At 42.0% G+C, this 19,015-nt stretch overlaps 1 protein-coding gene across 3 annotated transcripts in view; it reads right to left on the reverse strand.

The window, feature by feature from the left end:
- Positions 1 to 19,015, reverse strand: part of SLC28A3 (solute carrier family 28 member 3) — a 76,782-nt gene that overhangs the window by 15,112 nt on the left and 42,655 nt on the right. For all 3 annotated transcript variants that reach the window (XM_061426051.1, XM_061426050.1, XM_061426052.1), the window contains 8 exons: positions 16,761 to 16,852; positions 14,714 to 14,903; positions 13,495 to 13,639; positions 12,115 to 12,228; positions 10,317 to 10,394; positions 7,519 to 7,599; positions 3,457 to 3,537; positions 1,422 to 1,547 (listed from right to left, as the gene is read on the reverse strand). In XM_061426051.1, the coding sequence (XP_061282035.1) occupies positions 1,422 to 1,547; positions 3,457 to 3,537; positions 7,519 to 7,599; positions 10,317 to 10,394; positions 12,115 to 12,228; positions 13,495 to 13,639; positions 14,714 to 14,903; positions 16,761 to 16,852 (907 nt within the window). The remainder of the gene's footprint in view (positions 1 to 1,421; positions 1,548 to 3,456; positions 3,538 to 7,518; positions 7,600 to 10,316; positions 10,395 to 12,114; positions 12,229 to 13,494; positions 13,640 to 14,713; positions 14,904 to 16,760; positions 16,853 to 19,015) is intronic.

Raw genomic sequence — 19,015 nt, forward strand, 5'->3', positions numbered from 1 at the left:
ACCAAAATTTGACCATTTCAGAAGAGAATTAATCCTGTGTTTAGGAACTTTCTAAGACGATAACTCTACCTCTCTGTTGTTCTTTCAAATGTTCAAATAGCCCCTAAAGCTATTTCATTATGTCCTCAATTTAGTTGATGGGTATCTGGGGTGCAGGCATGCATACACCCTCTCCATCTTCCTTTTGCTTTCCTGATGTCCTTTGTGCCTCTACATAATATCCGTTTATTCAGAGTCCCTTTAATCTGTAAGTTGTTTTTGTTTTCCTCACTGCAGTTCTGCTTAAACTCTTTCCCTTTCCCTTCCACAACCTCATCTTGTTTCTGGATTCTCTTCCCTGTGTTTCCAGAATTATAGAATCTGCTCCTCCCTCCCTACTCCCATTCCATCCAGCACAGTTTTGTAGGCAGAATTCCTATAGCGATCCATCTGGGGCATGAGTCAAACTGCTGTTCCTGAGGTCTCTACCCTTTTTGTCTTTCTTCTTCCCACTGATTGGCTCTGTAAGATTTGGATGAAGTCCTGGATTGAAACTTGCCTATCTTATGTGAATTCCTCATCAGCTGGACCACGCAACTGCTATGTTATTCCATTTTTCCACTGGAGGCTCTAAGCTCTGTGCTCGAGGCATGTGCACCGGTTACCATAACATTCTTCAGCCCCATCCCATAGACCAACGGCTCTCAAACTGGGCTATACAATGAAATCTGAGGACTGAAAAATAATATTGATGCCTGGGTCTCATCCCAAGAGATTCTGGATGAATTACTCTGGGGTATGCACCTGGGCATTAGGGCTTTCAAAAGCTTTTTAAAAATCCCAGGTGATTCTAATGTGAAGTAGGTTTTGAGAATCTCTGCTGTAAGCCAGGAGTCAGAAAAAGCTTTTTGTAAAGGGTAAATAGTTTTGGCTTTTGGGGCCACAACTACTCAACTCTGTATCATAAAAGCTGCTTAGATAATGAACACGAATAGCTGGCTTCCAATTAAACTGTAGTTATTAAAAAAAAAAAAAACCAAAGTGATCTAAATTTGCCCCTGGGCCAGAGTTTGCTAAGGCCTGACCTAGATGGCCTTTAACTAGTGTCTGTAATAGTTAAATTTTTTTTTTTACATATTTAAATTTTCACCCGAAGTAACCTCATAATATGAGGTTATGATTGAAATACCAGATTTCATTCTGGTATGGTTGGATATAGTTCATGTTTAGGTGCCTGGGATATGAACGTGAAACACCAAAGCTCCTTGGGGTCACTCTATTCAAATGCCAAAAGAACTGTGACCATCTATACAGAAAAAAGGGATACTCTTTTTGCCTCCTTATCTGGCAGCAGTAGTAAAGGAAAGAACCGAAATAACAATAGTAAAGAAAAAAAAAAAAAGATTGAATTTTTCCATAAGTTAAGCCTGAAACATTCTTACCCCAAAAGAGATGTATGCACCTAAGACACTTCCAGCAATGGTAGAGAACCCAGCGGTCATGATTGCGTGGAGTTCAGACTTGGTGACGTATGGTAAATACGGTCGGACCAGCAGAGGAGACTCGGTCTGGAAATACAAAGCGACCAGATTAAACGTTCCCTGAGGAGGAGAGGCTACTACTCAAAATTCCATTCTCTACAGCAGAATTTCTAAGAGTGGACTTCAGGCCAGTTCCATCAGCTTGACCCAGGAATTTGTTAGACCCATAAGTTCTCAGAATTACTTAATGGAAAACTCTAGGGCTGGGTCCAGCAGCAGTGTTTTAATGAACTTGCTGGTGGTTCTGATGAGTGTTCATGTTTATGAACCTATACCATCAATGTCTGGGTCTTTTGGACTCTAGGGCAGTGTATATACAGAGTCATGTGTGAAGTTCGTAAGGCCAGTTTATGTAAGGCTCCTGCCTACCCTAGGATTGGACTCTGATGACTTGGTACTCTTTTCTAAGGTTGGACAACCATGGGCCAAGTAACTCTATCCAGTGGCCTGGCCTTGGAAACTATGATTCCCAAACCTCTGTGACTTCCCATCTCCCAGCTTCATCTCAACATACCCTAACCTCTTTGCTGATACCATAGGGAAACAAAGACACAAGTATTAAAAAATACCAGCAATAACAAGGACCGGTGCCCATGGGCCTTTCCCTAACTGAAAATCAGAGAACTACCCCTACTTGCATGGAAAGGCATCAATTAGAATATAGTTGTAAAGGCTTGAGTTCCATTAAGGAGGGCAGGTGGCCTACAGTGTGGGACTCTCCATAAATAACAGCTGTACTTTTAGCATATTAAGTACATATTAAGTATCAAATTGAGCACCACAGGAGCATGTGTGCAATTTTACAATTTTCCCCTAATTATTTCTAATTGTTCTATAAGATTGAGTGTGTTGAGCTTCAATTTATGGACTAAATAGAAACTCAGTACCTGAGCCCTCTTACCCTGCAGGTAGGAGTAATCAGCTCAAGATGGTGCCCTAATTAGTCCTGAGGGATTTTATGGCTATAATTATAATAATTTCAACTACTAGGGAAAGAGCTCTGCTCTAGGCTAGTAAGCTAGGCTTACCAATCAGAAGGCTCAGCCGCCTGGAGCAATTGTAAGCCTTTTAATTTGGGGCCATGTGTTTTTCGGGGTGACTTGATTTTTGCTTCAAATTCAGTTTCCTTGCATAGCCATGCTAGCAAGTATTCATACCTGGTTTCCTTGGTGTGTGATTCCATTCTGCCTGCAGTTATGTATCCTAAGTGATGAGGATTTCTTACTTATATACCCCTTAGGAATGCTGCCATTTTGAGAGATGTCCCTTAGCAACATGTTTCTCTGTTTAAATGGACTTCAGGCAAAAATGTATGTGATAGATAAGGAAGATGAAAATGCTTTTGTTCATCAGCATTTTTCTTTAGGCTCAGCAAAGAGACTGTTGGACGGTTCAGATAAGTTGAGAATGAGCTTAAGTACTGATATGGCTGCATGGTTCTTGGGGGAAAGCCTTTCTTGGTCTCTTTCATTGCCACAAGCTTTATATTAGTACTAAAGAATGAGAGGCTGCCTGTTACATATTTGCAGCTTCAAGACGAATGGTGAACTCCATCTGAGTAGATGAGCTGCTAGCCTTTGATGGGTGGGTCAGAAACCTCAACAACTCAGTTAATTCAGAAAAGATTTGTTGAGAATCTATGCATGAGAAGCCCTATGCTTTGATAAAATGATTCAGTTTTTCTTCCTGTCCATAAATTTCCAAGAACCCAAATTCCACACTAGGCATGGACTCTCTTAGAAGAGCGCTCTCTCTCTGTCTCTCTCTCTCTCTACCCTTGGAGTCTACACATTATTAATATTGAGGGTTCCTTATCTTGATACCTTCCTCCTACAGTAAAGGAAATAACACTGTCATTAAAAACATTTTTTTTTTCTCTTTCTGGAAAGAGTATCCATTTTAGCAGATGTTTTGTTTTTTTGATTTTACAACTTACCTGTCCAATAAATATATTGCCAGAAGCTACTACAGATTCAACAGGAGATGTTCCCATAGTCACTAGCATTACCCATCCAACCTAAAAGGCAAACAAGGATAAAGTCAGTAAAGAACTGTTTGTACACACAGAACTTCAAAGTAGGGATAAAAATCTTTAAAATGGAGGAAAATGCTGAGGACTTCAACAATTGTACTAAACTTGAATATATATACCTTATTGATAGGGACAGAATAAAGGGACAAAGTAGGTGATTAAATAGCAAATCACACTGTTGCCGCTGCTGCTGCTAAGTTGCTTCAGTTGTGTCCGACTCTGTGTGATCCCAGAGATGGCAGCCCACCAGGCTCCCCCGTCCCTGGAATTCTCCAGGCAAGACCACTGGAGTGGGTTGCCATTTCCTTCTCCAATGCATGAAAGTGAAAAGTGAAAGTGAACTCGCTCAGTCGTGTCTGACTCCTAGAGACCCCATGGACTGCAGCCTACCAGGCTCCTCCCTCCATGGAATTTGCCAGGCAAGAGTACTGGAGTGGGTTGCCATTGCCTTCACGCTAAGGGATTGCAAATAGGAAAAAAAAAAAAAAAAAAGGGAGACTCCTGTAAGTTAATGATTACTCAGGAAAGCAGATTTGCTTAAGCATAAAACCAAGTGAGCTAGCTTAGCAACAAACCCTGCAACGGAAGTACAAGACATTCCCCAAAACAACAAAACAATAGTGGCATGAGACCCACATCCTGCTCAGCGAGTTCAGTAACATGCTCTCTGCACACATAAAAACAATAATTTATGAAAAGGTGACACTTCAAAGTGAAAGACCCTCATTGTGCTGAGATCTGAAATAATTTTCCGTAGTGCCATGACAGTCTTGGCTTGACCTGGTGGGGACAAAATCTCCTCTGCCAAGCATGGAGGAGAAGCTGATGATGGAAGCATGGGGTCTACTTAAGAATGAGGAAGAACATGGTTTTTTCCCTGTCTGCACTTTTCCTTTGTTTATAAGACTGTAGCTCACTAGTTTCTCAGGGCGTGGCACCTTCTTGCCTGTCTGCTTGTAAAACTCATAAACATCCTATTCTAATAAATCATGCCTTTCATTGAATTCTTTCTGCACTGAGAAAGAAAAGACTGGAGCTCCTTGCTATGCTAAGTCACCTTAGTCGTGTCTGACTCTGTGTGACCCCATAGACGGCAGCCCACCAGACTCCCCCGTCCCTGGGATTCTCCAGGCAAGAACACTGGAGTGGGCTGCCATTTCCTTCTCCAATGCATGAAAGTGAAAAGTGAAAGTGAAGTCGCTCAGTCGTGTCCGACTCTTATCGACCCCATGGATTGCAGCCTAACAGGCTCCTCCGTCCATGGGATTTTCCAGGCAAGAGTCCTGGAGTGGGGTGCCATTGCCAGCTCCTTGATGTCCTTCAAGACGCCACCTAGCGTTTTCATTACATAGCGCATAAAGCAGGCTGATCAAATCTTTCTTGAATGCTAAGTCTGAGTCAATATGCCAGCAAATTTGAAAACTCAGCAGTGGCCACAGGACTGGAAGAGGTCAGTTTTCATTCCAATTCCAAAGAAAGGCAATGCCAAAGAATGTTAAAACTACTGCACAATTGCACTCATTTCACATGCTAGCAAAGTAATGCTCAAAATTCTCCAAGCCAGGCCTCAGTAGTACATGAACCGTGAACTTCCAGATGCTCAAGTTGGATTTAGAAAAGGCAGGGAAACCAGAGATCAGATTGCCAACATCCGTTGGATCATCAAAAAATCAAGAGAGTTCCAGAAGCATCTACTTCTGCTTTATTGACTACTCCGAAGCCTTTGATTGTGTGGATCACAATAAACTGGAAAATTCTTCAAGAGATGGGAATACCAGACCTCCTGACCTGCCTCCTGAGAAATCTGTATGCAGGTCAAGAAGCAACAGTTAGAACTAGATATGGAACAACAGAGTGGTTCCAAATTGGGAAAGGAGTATGTCAAGGCTGTATATTGTCATCCTGCTTATTTAACTTATATGCAGAGTACATCATGCGAAATACCGGGCTGGATGAAGCACAAGCTGGAATCAAGATTGCTGGGAGAAATATCAATAACCTCAAATATGCAGATGACACCACACTTACGGCAGGAAGCAAAGAACTAAAGAGCCTCTTGATCAAAGTGAAAGAGGAGAGTGAAAAAGTTGGCTTAAAACTCAATATTCAGAAAACTAAGATCATGGCATCCAGTCCCATCACTTCATGGCAAATAGAGGGGGAAACAATGGAAACAGTGACAGACTTTCCTTATTGGGCTCCAAAATCACTGCAGATGGTGACTGCAGCCATGAAATTAAAAGACACTTGCTCCTTGGAAGAAAAGTTATGACCAACCTAGACAGCATATTTAAAAGCAGAGACATTACTTTGCTAACAAAGGTTCATCTAGTCAAAGCTATGGTTTTTCCAGTATGGATGTGAGAATTGGACCATAAAGAAAGCTGAGCACCAAAGAATTGATGCTTTTGAACTGTGGTGTTGGAGAAGACCCTCGAGAGTCCCTTGGACTGCAAGGAGATCCAACCAGTCAATCCTAAAGGAAATTAGTCCTGAACATTCATTGGAAGGACTGATGCTGAAACTCCAATACCTAGGCCACCCGATGTGAAGAACCAACTCATTGGAAAATACTCTGACACTGGGAAAGATTGAAGGTGGGAGGAGAAGGGGTTGACAGAGGATGAGATATTTGGATGGCATCACTGACTCAATGGACATGAGTTTGAGCAAGATCCGGGAGCTGGTGATGGACAGGGAGGCCTGGTGTGCTGCAGTCCATGCTGTCTCAAAGAGTCAGACATGACTGAGTGACTGAACTGAACTGAAGTCTCAGTCATTGTATATTCTTTGAACACTATACAATGAATATCTCTTGACATGTCTATTTTGTATAAGTAATGTCTTGATTTTTTTTCCGAGTAATAAGTTATAATATTTTCTAACAGTCATGTCAGTCTTCACAGCATTCCAAGGACTATTTTAAGCCCTTGTTCTAGTGATGAATTTAATCTTTATAATAACCCTCTCAGGGAGGTCCTATAGTTAGACACATTTTACAGAAGAGGAAACCAAGGCACAGAACTGTTTAGTTGTTCTGTCAGAGATTGCTTAGTTAATAAGTAATGGGATGTAGTTGAGGTTTGGCTTTTTCTACCTAAGTCTCAAACATGGTTGACAGTTCCACTTTTGTAGTAGTTCTTCCAACCAGAGACTGTAGTGCCCACCCGAGAATGGGGACTTTCTGTTGCATCCTCTCTCCTTCCTTCCTGCTTCGACATGAAACACAGGAATGCTAAGTGTTTCAATTGACAGTCAGAAAATTATGCACTCTGGCACTCTTGCTGAAACCTTTAATCCTGCTGGTATTCTGGCTCTCTCTCCATTTTATTTATTTACAGGGATCAAAGGAGGGTTGTGGCTCTGCCCAAAACTTCTATATGCTGCCTTGTTCTTGAGTGCATTTAAACTAACTTACAAATTACTGAGTTTTGCAATATAATATGATGTAGGACTGACAGTGTTGGGGCAGCAGGACTGAGATGAGCTTTTCAGACCTAAAAAAAAAAAAATTTTGCATGCTGACAAAAGCCCTCATGAGAGAAGAGCAGCTTTCCTTTCTTCCTTTGATTCTCTAGCAACTCCTAGACAAGGAAGATCCATTTGGGTTATCATCTGAGGGTAAGCAGTGACTTTGTGTAAGGCATGGGTGGATAGTCAAGATGAAAGGACAATCTGGTCCCAACTTCTTGAAGTCAATTCTTTGGCTAAAGGAGTAACTGCAGAGGTTTCATGAAGATGTCCAGGGAGTCGCAAGTCACAGCGTTATTAGAAATCCTGGAGATAAAATTCCTTCTGCAGATCCATGGAGGATTTTGGGGTTTGAATCTAATACCTTGGGGTAGGAGTGGATTTTGGTACGAAGGGAAAGGCAGTTTGTAAAAATCCAGATAAAAGACATTCAAGACTTTGTCCCTGAGATAATCACCTCTGCCCCTGTCACCCACTTCCTTCTAGTCCCGGTACCTTTCTAATGATCCACTGCATCAATCCGAGGTAGTACAACATGGACATCACAGTGCTGAAGAAAATCACAATGGGCAGGACCTGGGGGTGGGTGGAGGACAAGAGTGGCCACAGGTTAACACTGATCCCAGCAGTACTAGTAGGTTTCAGATCAATCTCCTTTCTGTCTCCTTTTTCCCCTCTGAAATGTCATCAAAATACCAGAAACTTCTCTTGAATAAACAACACTTTTATCAGGCAATTTCCTCATCTACATACAGTTTCTTCTAATTCGTTCAGGATAAACTTGAGTGTATTTCATAGGAAACTTAAAAAAAATCCTACTGTGATGGGCTTTCCTTACTTCAGTTTCTAGAGAAGCAATGACATTTTGGGGAGGAAATTTATAATAATTAGATCAAGAAACTGAAAACCATTGGCAGATATCTTTGTCATTTTGATATTCAACAGACATAGGATTCACTACTTATTATCAGAGCAACCTGGATCAAGGTTAACTGCGAGCAACCTCAGGTCTTTATTCATAGTAGTGACACAGTAGGTACTTAAATAATGCCTCCTATAGAGCAAGCATTCATGCATTTAGTGTTTAGAATAATGAATATTTTACTTACAGATTTTTGAATCATTATACAAAGATTAGACTTTGCAACTAGTCTACTTCTGTGTTAATGAAGGTTGTCTTTTTCTAGATTTTTCCTGATGCTCTTTGGATGCCTTCCATGCAGCTCGCGTTTCTACGGGGAGCAGTTTCTACCCTGCATGAACCACACTGGGTTGTGGTCTGGATCCCTCACCACCCCTACTCCATTGTTCCTTTTCCCTCTGTTCCCAGCTAAATGGCCAAGAACAAGCTGCCATCAGAGACACAGAATGACTGGAGACAATTTGTACAGGATCTGATTTAGAAAACTCTATTAATAATATATAGTAAAAGACTTTTTGTGCCATTATTCAGAATGCACTCATTTATGTGCTTTTATTGGCTTTAATGGGCAGGCAGAGGCTTCCTGAAAGCTTCAAGGAGTTAAAGGGGCTCATCTCACTAACATTCCCACAGGGAATCTATTTTGGCAGAAAGGATGCCCTGGGGGAGAGGATAGGTGTTGTTCTTGTTGTTGTTGATGGTGGTGGTGGTGGGGAGGTCTGAAGACAGTGGTGCGGCCTGAACAGCAAGTTCCTCCTTCTTTGTGATTTTATTTTTTGTAATTCTGGATTCAATTCATGATAGGAACATATTTCTATCTCAGTTTGTAAACACTGGACCTTTCAGAGATGACTTAGTTATTTCAGCACCAAAGTATCAAATCAGTAGTTTAAAAAAAGATTCAGCATAGCAGTTGGCCAAGGTAATTTGGAGGTAAATGGAGTCCATGAGTGAGAAAACAATAAAAAAGTGTAGGAACAGTAGCATGCCATAAAAAAGAAATCTGAAGAAAAAGCCAAATGCTTTTTCTGACTTATCATCAAGGATTTGTAGGGACTTCCCAGAGGAAGGTGAGCTTCCTGGAGCTGTGGGAGGCCTGGGAGAGAATTGATTAGGCCTGACCTTGGGGCTAAGTCGCCAAGTTGCCTTTCCCCTGTAAAATAACATCCTTCCTGTGGTTGGGAGAAGGCCAGGCCTGCAGGCCTGCCAAGGTGAAGGCAGTACTGAAGGAAAGAGGGGAAAGGTTTAGCACCGGGATGGTTCTGTAAGAACAGAGGTTGGTGTGGGTGACCAGCTGTCCCAGTTTGTCTGCGATTAAGAAGTATCCTGAGTGCAGAGCTGTCATTGAGCCTGGACCAGGAAGTCATTAGCAGCCATATTCATTGCCAGGTACCTCATGTTCTTTCCACTGAAATCTCAGATCTTATTACCCCATAGGAGCTTTCATAAGTATGTCAGTAAATGTTACGCAACTCCCCAAAGTACAGGCATAGCTTGTTTTGTTGTGCTTTACTTTATTGTGCTTCTTGCATGTTGTATGTTTCACAGATTGAAGGACTATAGCACTCCTTCACTGAGCAAGTCTACTGGCACCATTTTTCCAACAGCACTTGCTCACTTTGTGTCTTTGGGTTACATGTTGGTAATGCTCACAATATTTCAAACTTTTTCATTATTACTATGTTTGTTATGGTGATCAGTGATCTTTGATGTTACTATTGTGATTGTTCTGGTATTTTTTTTTAGCAATAAAGTGATTTTAAATTAAGGTATGTACTTTTTTTTAGATATACTGCTATGTCACACTTAATAGATGATAGTAGAGTTGTAAACATAATTTTTATGTGCACTGGGAAACCAAAAAATTTGTGTGATCGCTTTATTGTGATATTCACTTTACTGTGGTGGTCTGGAACTGAACTTGCAACATCTCTGAGATCTGCCTATGTTTCGATATTTCTGATTTCCTCTACGTGTTCTCTTTAATGTTAAAAAAAATTATTTATTTATTTGGCTGCATCGTGGCTTAGCTGTGGCAGGCAGGATATTTGATCTTCAGTGTGGCATGCATAATCTTAGTTGCGACATGTGGGATCTAGCTCCCTGACCATTGAACCCGGACCCCCTGCATTGGGAGCTCAGTGTCTTAGCCATTGGACCACTGGGGAAGTCTTCCTTAATGTTATAATAACAAAATAATATGTTTTCAGCCCATTGACTTCAGGTAAATTGTAAATGAGAAAGGATGGTGCTGTGCTGTGCCCCTGTGACATGCCTGGGTTCTGGTCAGTTAGGACCTATCTGAACATCTGCAGATGAAGAAGCCACTTAAAAGGAAATGTCTACGCAGAAAAAAAGTGTTTGGTTTTACCTTGAATGCAAAAAAGTGGTCTGTATATTTCTCACCAAAGACGAATGAAGCACCAGCATCAGTGTACCCCAGGAATGTCTGAATTACAGAAAGGAAAAGAGCAGATCATTACAAACACTGAAACAGTAGTTACCATTCACAAGACAACCAGGCTCTGCAGAGGGTGAGGACCCAGAAAACTTGCGGAGAGACTTGGAGAGTTAATTTTCTTAACTTTCCCCCTCCAGTAGATAGATGGCCAGGAAGTATATTTTAGGACTGTAGCTGCATACGGTTCCTGGCATTTCTGACATTCACTTTGACTCTAGGGTGCTAAAGAATAAGCTGGGTGTGATACTTTGCTCCAGAAGACATAGATGGTACATGGCGGGTACTAGTTACTACTGGATGCATAGAGGTTTGTTTCTCTGTTTGGGGAAGCATCTTAGAAGAGTGGCCCCTGGGACAGGATGCAGGGGTCGAATGAGATAGAGAAGTGATGTCATGGGTGCTTAGTCATTCACTTGTGTCTGACTCTTTGTGACCCCATGGACTTGCAAACCCCTGTCGGGCTCCTTTGTCCATGGGGATTCTCCAGAGTAGAACACTGGAGTGGGTTGCCATGTCCTCCTCCAGGGGATCTTCCCAGCCCAGGGATTGAACCCAGGTCTCCCACGGGCAGGGAAGCCCATGATATGGGAAAGGGACAACCAAAATAATAATGAACTTGGCAGATTAACATATTCCACATAAACAAAATTATTTGTCTAACTCATGCTATGGAATTAAAATTTGAATCAACCAAATAGGAAAAGGAGTACATCAAGGCTGTATATTGTCACCCTGCTTATTTAACTTCTATGCAGAGTACATGATGGGAAACGCTGGACTGGAAGAAGCACAAACTGGAATCAAGATTGCCTGGAGAAATCTCAATAACCTCAGATATACAGATGACACCACCCTTATGGTAGAAAATGAAGAGGAACTAAAAAGCCTCTTGATGAAAGTGAAAGAAGAGAGTGAGAAAGTTGGCTTAAAGCTCAACATTCAGAAAACTAAGATCATGGCATCTGGTCCCATCACTTCATGACAAATAGATGGGGAAACAGTGGCTGATTTTATTATTTTGGGTTCCAAAATCACTGCAAATGGTGACTGCAGCCATGAAATTAAAAGATGCTTACTCCTTGGAAGCAAAGTTACGACCAACCTAGACAGCAGAGACATATTGAAAAGCAGAGACATTACTTTGCCAACAAAGGTCCATCTAGTCAAGGCTATGGTTTTTCCAGTAGTCATGTACAGATGTGAGAGTTTGACTATAAAGAAAGCTGAGCACCGAAGAATTGATGCTTTTGAACTGTGGTGTTGGAGAAGACTCTTGAGCGTCCCTTGAACTGCAAGGAGATCCAACCAGTCCATCCTAAAGGAGATCAGTCCTGAGTTCATTGGAAGGACTGATGCTGAAGCTGAAACTCTAATACTTTGGCCACCTGATACGAAGAGCTGACTTATTTGAAAAGACCCTGATGCTGGGAAAGATTGAGGGCAGGAGGAGAAGGGGATGACAGAGGATGAGATGGTTGGATAGCATCACCAACTCAATGGACATGAGTTGAGTGAACTCCGGGAGTTGGTGATGGACAGGAAGGCCTGGCGTGCTGCAGTCCATGGGGTCTCAAAGAGTGCGACATGACTGAGTGACTGAACTGAACTGAATGCAGATAAATAAACTTATTTCTGACGTATCTTAAGGCTTACATTTAAATGTTAAAAGCACTATAAAAAACAAGGTAGTCCTTTGAACTGAACTTACCTGAACTTGTTTGCCCAACCAATCAAAAGCCATAAATCCAGGTTCTGTCCTTAGTATCAAAAGGCCAAGAAGAAACTGTAACCCAATTCCCCAAAAGACAGGCCTCCAGTAAACCTATACAGAAAGAAGAAGAGACATCTTATTAGAAAATGAATGCTAAACTCAGCATAAATTACCAGAGGATCACTATTTTATTGGAAATTTCTCAGATATGGCTTGTGACTCACCTTTCAGAGGCCAAAGCAGCTGTGAGCAAAGAATCCCTCAGAATTATACTAAAAATCTCAGAATTGTACTATTTCTTCTTAAACCTGAGTTTAAGCCTTCAGTCCTGGAAACGTATGTAACCATTTTGTCATGATAAAATCACTTAGACATGAAGAGCAGTTTTACTAGAGTCATTAAAGGAGAAAGGATCTGGTCTTCTGGTCATGTGGTAAATATTAGATACATATAATTATTTTCCCATCTGGAAAATGGAAAGGCTGAACATGACTTCTCTGTGTGTCCAAGGTTTGTTGATCTGACAATTTGTAAGTAAATTAAGTGAAATTCCACCCTTTGGAGGGGCTTTCATTTCACTGTAATTTCACAATTAACTCTAATGCAGTCCAAGAGAGTGTAGCATGTAAATGGACAATCAAGTGCTTTCATTTTTGGTGCAGAGATGAGTGCTCTGCAAAGAACTACGGGACTGGAGGCACAGAAAGCAGTGGAGATGATCACCTAAACAGGGAAAGCAATTTGGATCTTATCAAGTGGCTTTGGTCTTTGATTAATGCTCTTTTTTTTGGATCAATCACTCAGCCAGTAAAGTCTTCAGACTTTCAGCTAGTAAAGTTTGCTGTTATGAATCATATGTGAAAGTTTTAATATCTCAAAATTCTTGCCGATTTAGTGGGTTCCAGGACGATAAAAACAAGGATGAGAATTGAATTCAATGTAAACAAAACTGCTTAAGGACAAATTTTTGGAGCAAAATAAACTCAACGGCAAATAGAAATTTGAGAAACTGCAGAATCCAATGGTAGAATATTGTTATTTACTGACCTGAAGAAATTTGGATCAAAATGAATGAGTTTTCTTTGTATGGGTGTTTAATGGGGGGGGGGGGGGCGGGGATGGGGATACAGAAGTAGAAATCAGACTTGACAGAAGAGAATATTTCACTGGTTGAACAACTGGAAAATTACTGAGAATGAAAAAGGTAGAGTAATAGAACTATTACCATTCAGGAAAAGGGCACCTTAGCCATTTAAAATATCATAGCAAGGTAAGAAAAATATGGAATAGCAGTTCAATTCTTTCATACTCATTACTTTGAGCAATTTACACATGAGGGAAAAAAAGGAGAAAAAAAATGATTGATTTCATACTTACTTTGGTTGGGTGCTTGGAAAATAGAAATGTTAGGGAAGTGTACATTATGAGTCCTCCAAAAGACACCAGCTGCTGTTGGCCCAGTTTGGCAGTGTCAAAGACCAGCCAGAGAATAACTCCCAGGATTAGGCAGCCCCATATCACCCTAAGAAAATCAGGAAGGATGCTTTGGCATCATCTGTTGTGCTAACGTGGAAATCTTAATCAGGCTTAAATGTACAAAAAAAAAAAAAAAAAACCAAAAAAACATATTGAGAAACACATCCTGGCACTTGGAAATTATGTGTCTACAAATTGCAAAAGACTCTCTTTGGGTGTAGCTAGAAAGGCACATAGTCAAAAAATGAAGCAATGTATCCCCAATACTCCACAACTCTTGGACTCTTTGCTGGTGTAGTATTCATAAAGGGGTCAGAGAGGAGAAAGGATGCCTGGAGAAGAAATCTGGTGATTTCTTCCTGAGAGCTGCTGGGAATTCTCTCCTCCATTTAGGGAGATGGGTGAAGCATTACCTTCTTCCTCTCAAGGAAGAACTTGAAATGTGTCCTCTGCATTGGGGGACCCACCCAAGCCTCGGAGAGCTAAGTTGGATTTTAGACCTGGTTCTGACTCCCTGGAGAACCCAGTGGGCAAAACAGGAGTGATTCAGTAAATGGCAAAGCTGGAGAGGATGCTCTGTTGGGATTGTACAACTCTGGTCATTAGGCCAAGAATGTGTGAACTTTCTTGGTAGATCCCATGTTGGCCATACTGAGGAGAATGGGTTCTGGGTCCTACCCTGCAGGGCCACCTGCAGGCAGGGGGGGTCCCAAAGAGACAGGCTGAAAGAAAAGCCCTGAACAGTCACCTGCAGGACAGGGGTCCTATAAGAGAGAGTTGATTTTAATAATTTACAGATGCCCAGAGAGAAAGTCACCCCTTCAAGTCAGAACCATCCCAACTTTTGGACAACATTTTATCACTTAGTGGCACTTGAAATGAAGGCAGTTTGTAGGGGCATTTGAGCACATCTTGCATGAATCACTGCCTGATCTAGGCCTTCATGTCCTGATTATAAAATGAAGGTTTAAAAAAAATTTTTTTAATGAATTATTCCCTGGGTTGTTCCTAGCTTTAATATCCCATCAATGAGGAAGCAATTTTAGAATGAATCTATGGAACAGTGTTGCAAAAGACTAACATCCCTCTCAACCACAATAAAAGAACTGAGTGCATTTACCACTTCAACCAGAACCAATGGCTGTCCAGTAGCCTTTGGCCTGGAGACAGGAACCTGGCTATCTGAGACTCATATTTGGCCATGAGGTGATCCCAGACCACAAAGAAGATGGCAACCACGGTGATCACGAAAAGAGGAAGGGCTCTGTGAAAGTTCATCACACAGGCTGCAATCACCAGGGCCAGGTAACCTGTGCAGGAAGCAAACACAGACAGTGAACATCACCAGTCAGCTGGAGACCAGCCTCCAGCACTGATCTGGCTCAGCCAAGGGCAGGGCCCACCAGGAAACCATTGAACACAGGGTTGCTCTTGACATAGCTATTGGCCCTTCTGATGATAAGGATTGTATTGTGGGTCAAATTCCTTTATTTTTTTTTTTTAAATAGTCTCTCCAAGAATGCTAGAAGCACAGGGTGCCAGGTTTTTTTTCTTAAGGAAACTTCTGAATTCCTGAATCTTGTTGCTTGATCACTGGGGCTCTTGCTTAGTGGGTGCATGCTAAGTCACTTTAGTGCTTCTAAGTCTGTGTGACACTATAGATTATAGCTTCCCAGCTTTTCTGTCCATGGAATTCTCCAGGCAAAAATACTGAAGTGGGCTGCCATGCCCTTCTCCAGGGGATCTTACCAACCTATTGATCGAACCCGGGTCTTCTGCACTGCAGGCAGATTCTTTACCATCTGAGCCACCAGGGAAGCCTCTTGCTTAGTACTGACTACTTTTTCTGATACCCAGACTCAGCAGATGAGCTTCTACAGAGAAAGGCCAGGCACCAAAGCAACCACTGGCAAAAATTATTGAGTCTCCTGGTTTGTGGCCCAGATTTGGCCTAAACTTGAGTAGGAAAATCTCTGAATGCCACAACACCGACATGCTACAGAATCTCTAAAGGAAAGAGGTGGGTGATGACTAGGCTGATAGCTTTAGAAGAGGAGATTCTGGGATAAGAACACAAGGTTTTCCATTAAAAGTTGGCAAACATGGCTTTGTTTGCAAGTTAAATTTGGCCTTCCACTTGTTTTTGTAGGTGGCAAGTACAGTTGTATTTGTATATTTGTATTTGTAGTCTACAAATAAAGTTGCCTTGGCACATGGCCACACCATCTGCTTAGTTTGTACTACAATGGCATAGCTGTGTAGTTTTGAGTATGGTCTGCAAAATACTATTTGGGCTGGTAGAAAGCAAGCAAGCATGCTTTCAACCCTGATGCTCCCTGTTCTGGCAGTGTGAGACCGGAAAACCACTGACCTCTTGGGGCCAGCCATCTTGGACTAATGTCCATGGACTTGAGTGGGAGGGCTCACATTTTATAGACAGGAATGGTCTTTGAAATGGGCCCTGGAGCCTTTTGTTTGGAGGGAATCAAAGCAGAACACCTGCTCATCTGTGAAGACACCCTGGTCCGGCTTTCAGGTAGGAGGAGAGGGCTTCGTGACCCTAGGCTCCTCCTTGTTCTGTGTTCATATAAAGCAGTAATTGATCAGATATTTCACCCCTTCAATTAGGTTGCTGCCTTGTGATTGTCACCATTTTTCCAGTTACCTGAATTTGCATTATCCGACCCTCAAATCCATACCACATTAACAAAGACTATGGGAGTAGGTGATCTAAAAAGTCAGCTGCTGGCTGCATAAACAGGACATGGGGCTTTCCCCTGGTGGCTCAGTGGCAAAGAGTCTGCCTGCAGTGCAAGAGACCTGGCTTCGATCCCTGGGTTGGGAAGATGCCCTGGAGGAGGGCATCGCAACCCCCTCCAGAATTCTTACCTGGAGAATCCCATGGACAGAGGAGCCTGGCAGGCTACAGTCTATAGGGTCTCAAGAGTCAGACACAACTGAAGTGCCTTAGCACGCAGAACAGCTATCTACATGGGCATTTCAAGCCGAGACCCACCACTCAGGGGCTTTTTGGTGAAATTCTCTCCTCTCTGGATGACTCACAGATAATTCAGGGAAGGGAAGACTTATTTGTTTTCTACAGAAAACTGATATTTGCGAGAACCTGGAAAAGAGACACTAGTATCCCATTCCCTTTTGCTATTTACCTGCTATTAAAATGCCCCAGATGATGTACCAAAGGGTTGTTTTGTGTTCCCTGCAAAAATCAGACATCCTCCCACACATCCTTTCCAGGCACCTGTAACAACACAAAGGCAAGAAGTAGGCAGATGTAAACACCACATACACGACATGTCCTGGCACGCTAAAGCGATAGTAGATTAGGCTTTGTAAGTCATCAGGTAAACATATTCATGAGGTATGTGTCCTACAAAATAGAAATAAGAAACTCATTTCATTTTAGACCAAAATCAGCCATGGTTTGGCTCAACCTTTGCTGAATGGATGTGCCAAGCTCTGAGGGATTATGGAGATGCAGAAAATGTGCTCCCAGAAATAAAGCAGAGGACAGGATAACCAACCAAAAGCTGAGAATGAATCATAGGATGAGACTGTTTCTCACTAGGCTAGATCACCCCCTCTCTAGTGGAAGGGTGACTGTCTTCACAAGATGCTTGAAAAGTGAAGTAGGATTTTGGGGATTTGAGGGCTGTCAACCAATGGGTTGTGATATAGCTTTCTTAGAAGGTTCTGGAATTGTTGATGTCTTTGTTTCTGCCCAGAGCTTTGTTACAGGGTGGTGTGGAGTGTGCAAGCCATGTGTGCATCTGATCACTTCTTCCAAGGAAGATGGTGTACAGCAGTAAGGGAGTCTGGAGAGGTCCCAGGGTGGTACCCACAACAACTGTCCTTTCTTCTCCCTGGTGTTCCCAGTCGCCCTGTGCTTGCTTTGAACTCTGGCTTCCCTGCATACACCTCTTTCCTCAGTGTGCCTCCCAACGCAGGCCTCTCCTCTCCTACTTGAGGCTAAACGGAAGGAATTTACTTGCACATTTAATATGACCACTTTCAGGCCATTGGACAGGATTTCTAAGATAACCCTGTCTCCTGTATAGAAGATTCACAATCTCCAGGATCTCAAAGGACTCAGACCCCAGCTGGGACCTCCCAGCCCCTTGGTAAACATTCTCCAGTTCCCCTCCCTCCAGCAGTCATGCCCACGTGTCCATGTCACCGTCCCCTTCATGGTTCAGGGCACTGCTCAAGCCCTTCGCTTCCGCAAAGCCTTCTTGCATTTCCTCAGACAGAGGTAGTCCTCTGCAACCTCTTCCTACTATCTCCTTTGATTATGAAGGAGACAATCCTTCAAAATCAAAGATAGTAGGAGATGATTCCTACTATCTCTTTTGTTATGAAGCCTTGACTGACTGTTAACTTCATGGAGAATAGATGTCTGAGCCCAACATCAGCAGCTTGGACACTGAGTGCTTGACAGGCCTTTGTTGAATTCTTAGATAAATGAAATGGTAGTTCTTATTGCTTTTCTGGAACAATATTTTACAGCTGTGGGTTGGGACCCATTCGTGAGTTGTGAAGTTTTTGATACAGTGCGTGATAATTGTCCTTAAACAAAAGAATAGGACATATCAGAGTATGTCACACATAGTGATGACAGGCATTATTTCATGAACATTTTGTCTTATGTATGTGTATGAATTGGTGTACTGAGAATTAGTGGCATTGTTCTAGAACATGTTGAGGGAGTATAAGTACAATAAAGACTACATTTTTCGTGGTCTAGTTTAGGACAGGCTGCTCATACATTGTCCTCAGTTGCAGATATAGTGTTATAAGGCAGCAGCGTCAGACAGCAACATTCAATAGAGCACATCCATCTACTCTAGGTCAAATGCACCAGACTGTTTAATTGCAGGGAGTGTGTATAGTCCATTACAGCAACCTGACACTGCAAAAAAAGCAAGTGGCTAGAAATAGTCACTTTGGCCATTTGGTTATCTAGGCTGAATGACTCCAAATCTCTTGGTGGTTGTTTTTCCATCCATTAACATTGATGAAACCTGAGTACCTCTGACCACCCAAGAGAATCTCTTGGCCCCAAGGGTCAGAGATTCTTGAACTAAAATGAGGATGAAACTGAATTCAGGTTTCCAACATGGTAAAAATTCTTTTTAAAAAGAAAATTTTTATTGGAGTATAAGCTGCTTTACAATGTTGTGTTAGTTTCTGCTGTACAGGAAAGTGAATCACCTATATGTATACATATAACCACTCTTTTTTGGATTTCCTTCCCATTTAGGTCACCACAGAGTACTGAGTAGAGCTCCCTGTGTTATACAGTAGGTTCTCACGGTGGTAAAAATTCTTTATGATGTATATGTGACAAGAACTTTCAATCTGAATTTTGACCAGCTCTATCTTCTGATACACAAGTTCCTCAGAG

Source organism: Bos javanicus, chromosome 8 (assembly GCF_032452875.1).
Source record: "Bos javanicus breed banteng chromosome 8, ARS-OSU_banteng_1.0, whole genome shotgun sequence".
In the NCBI taxonomy this organism is placed as follows: Eukaryota; Metazoa; Chordata; class Mammalia; order Artiodactyla; family Bovidae; genus Bos; species Bos javanicus.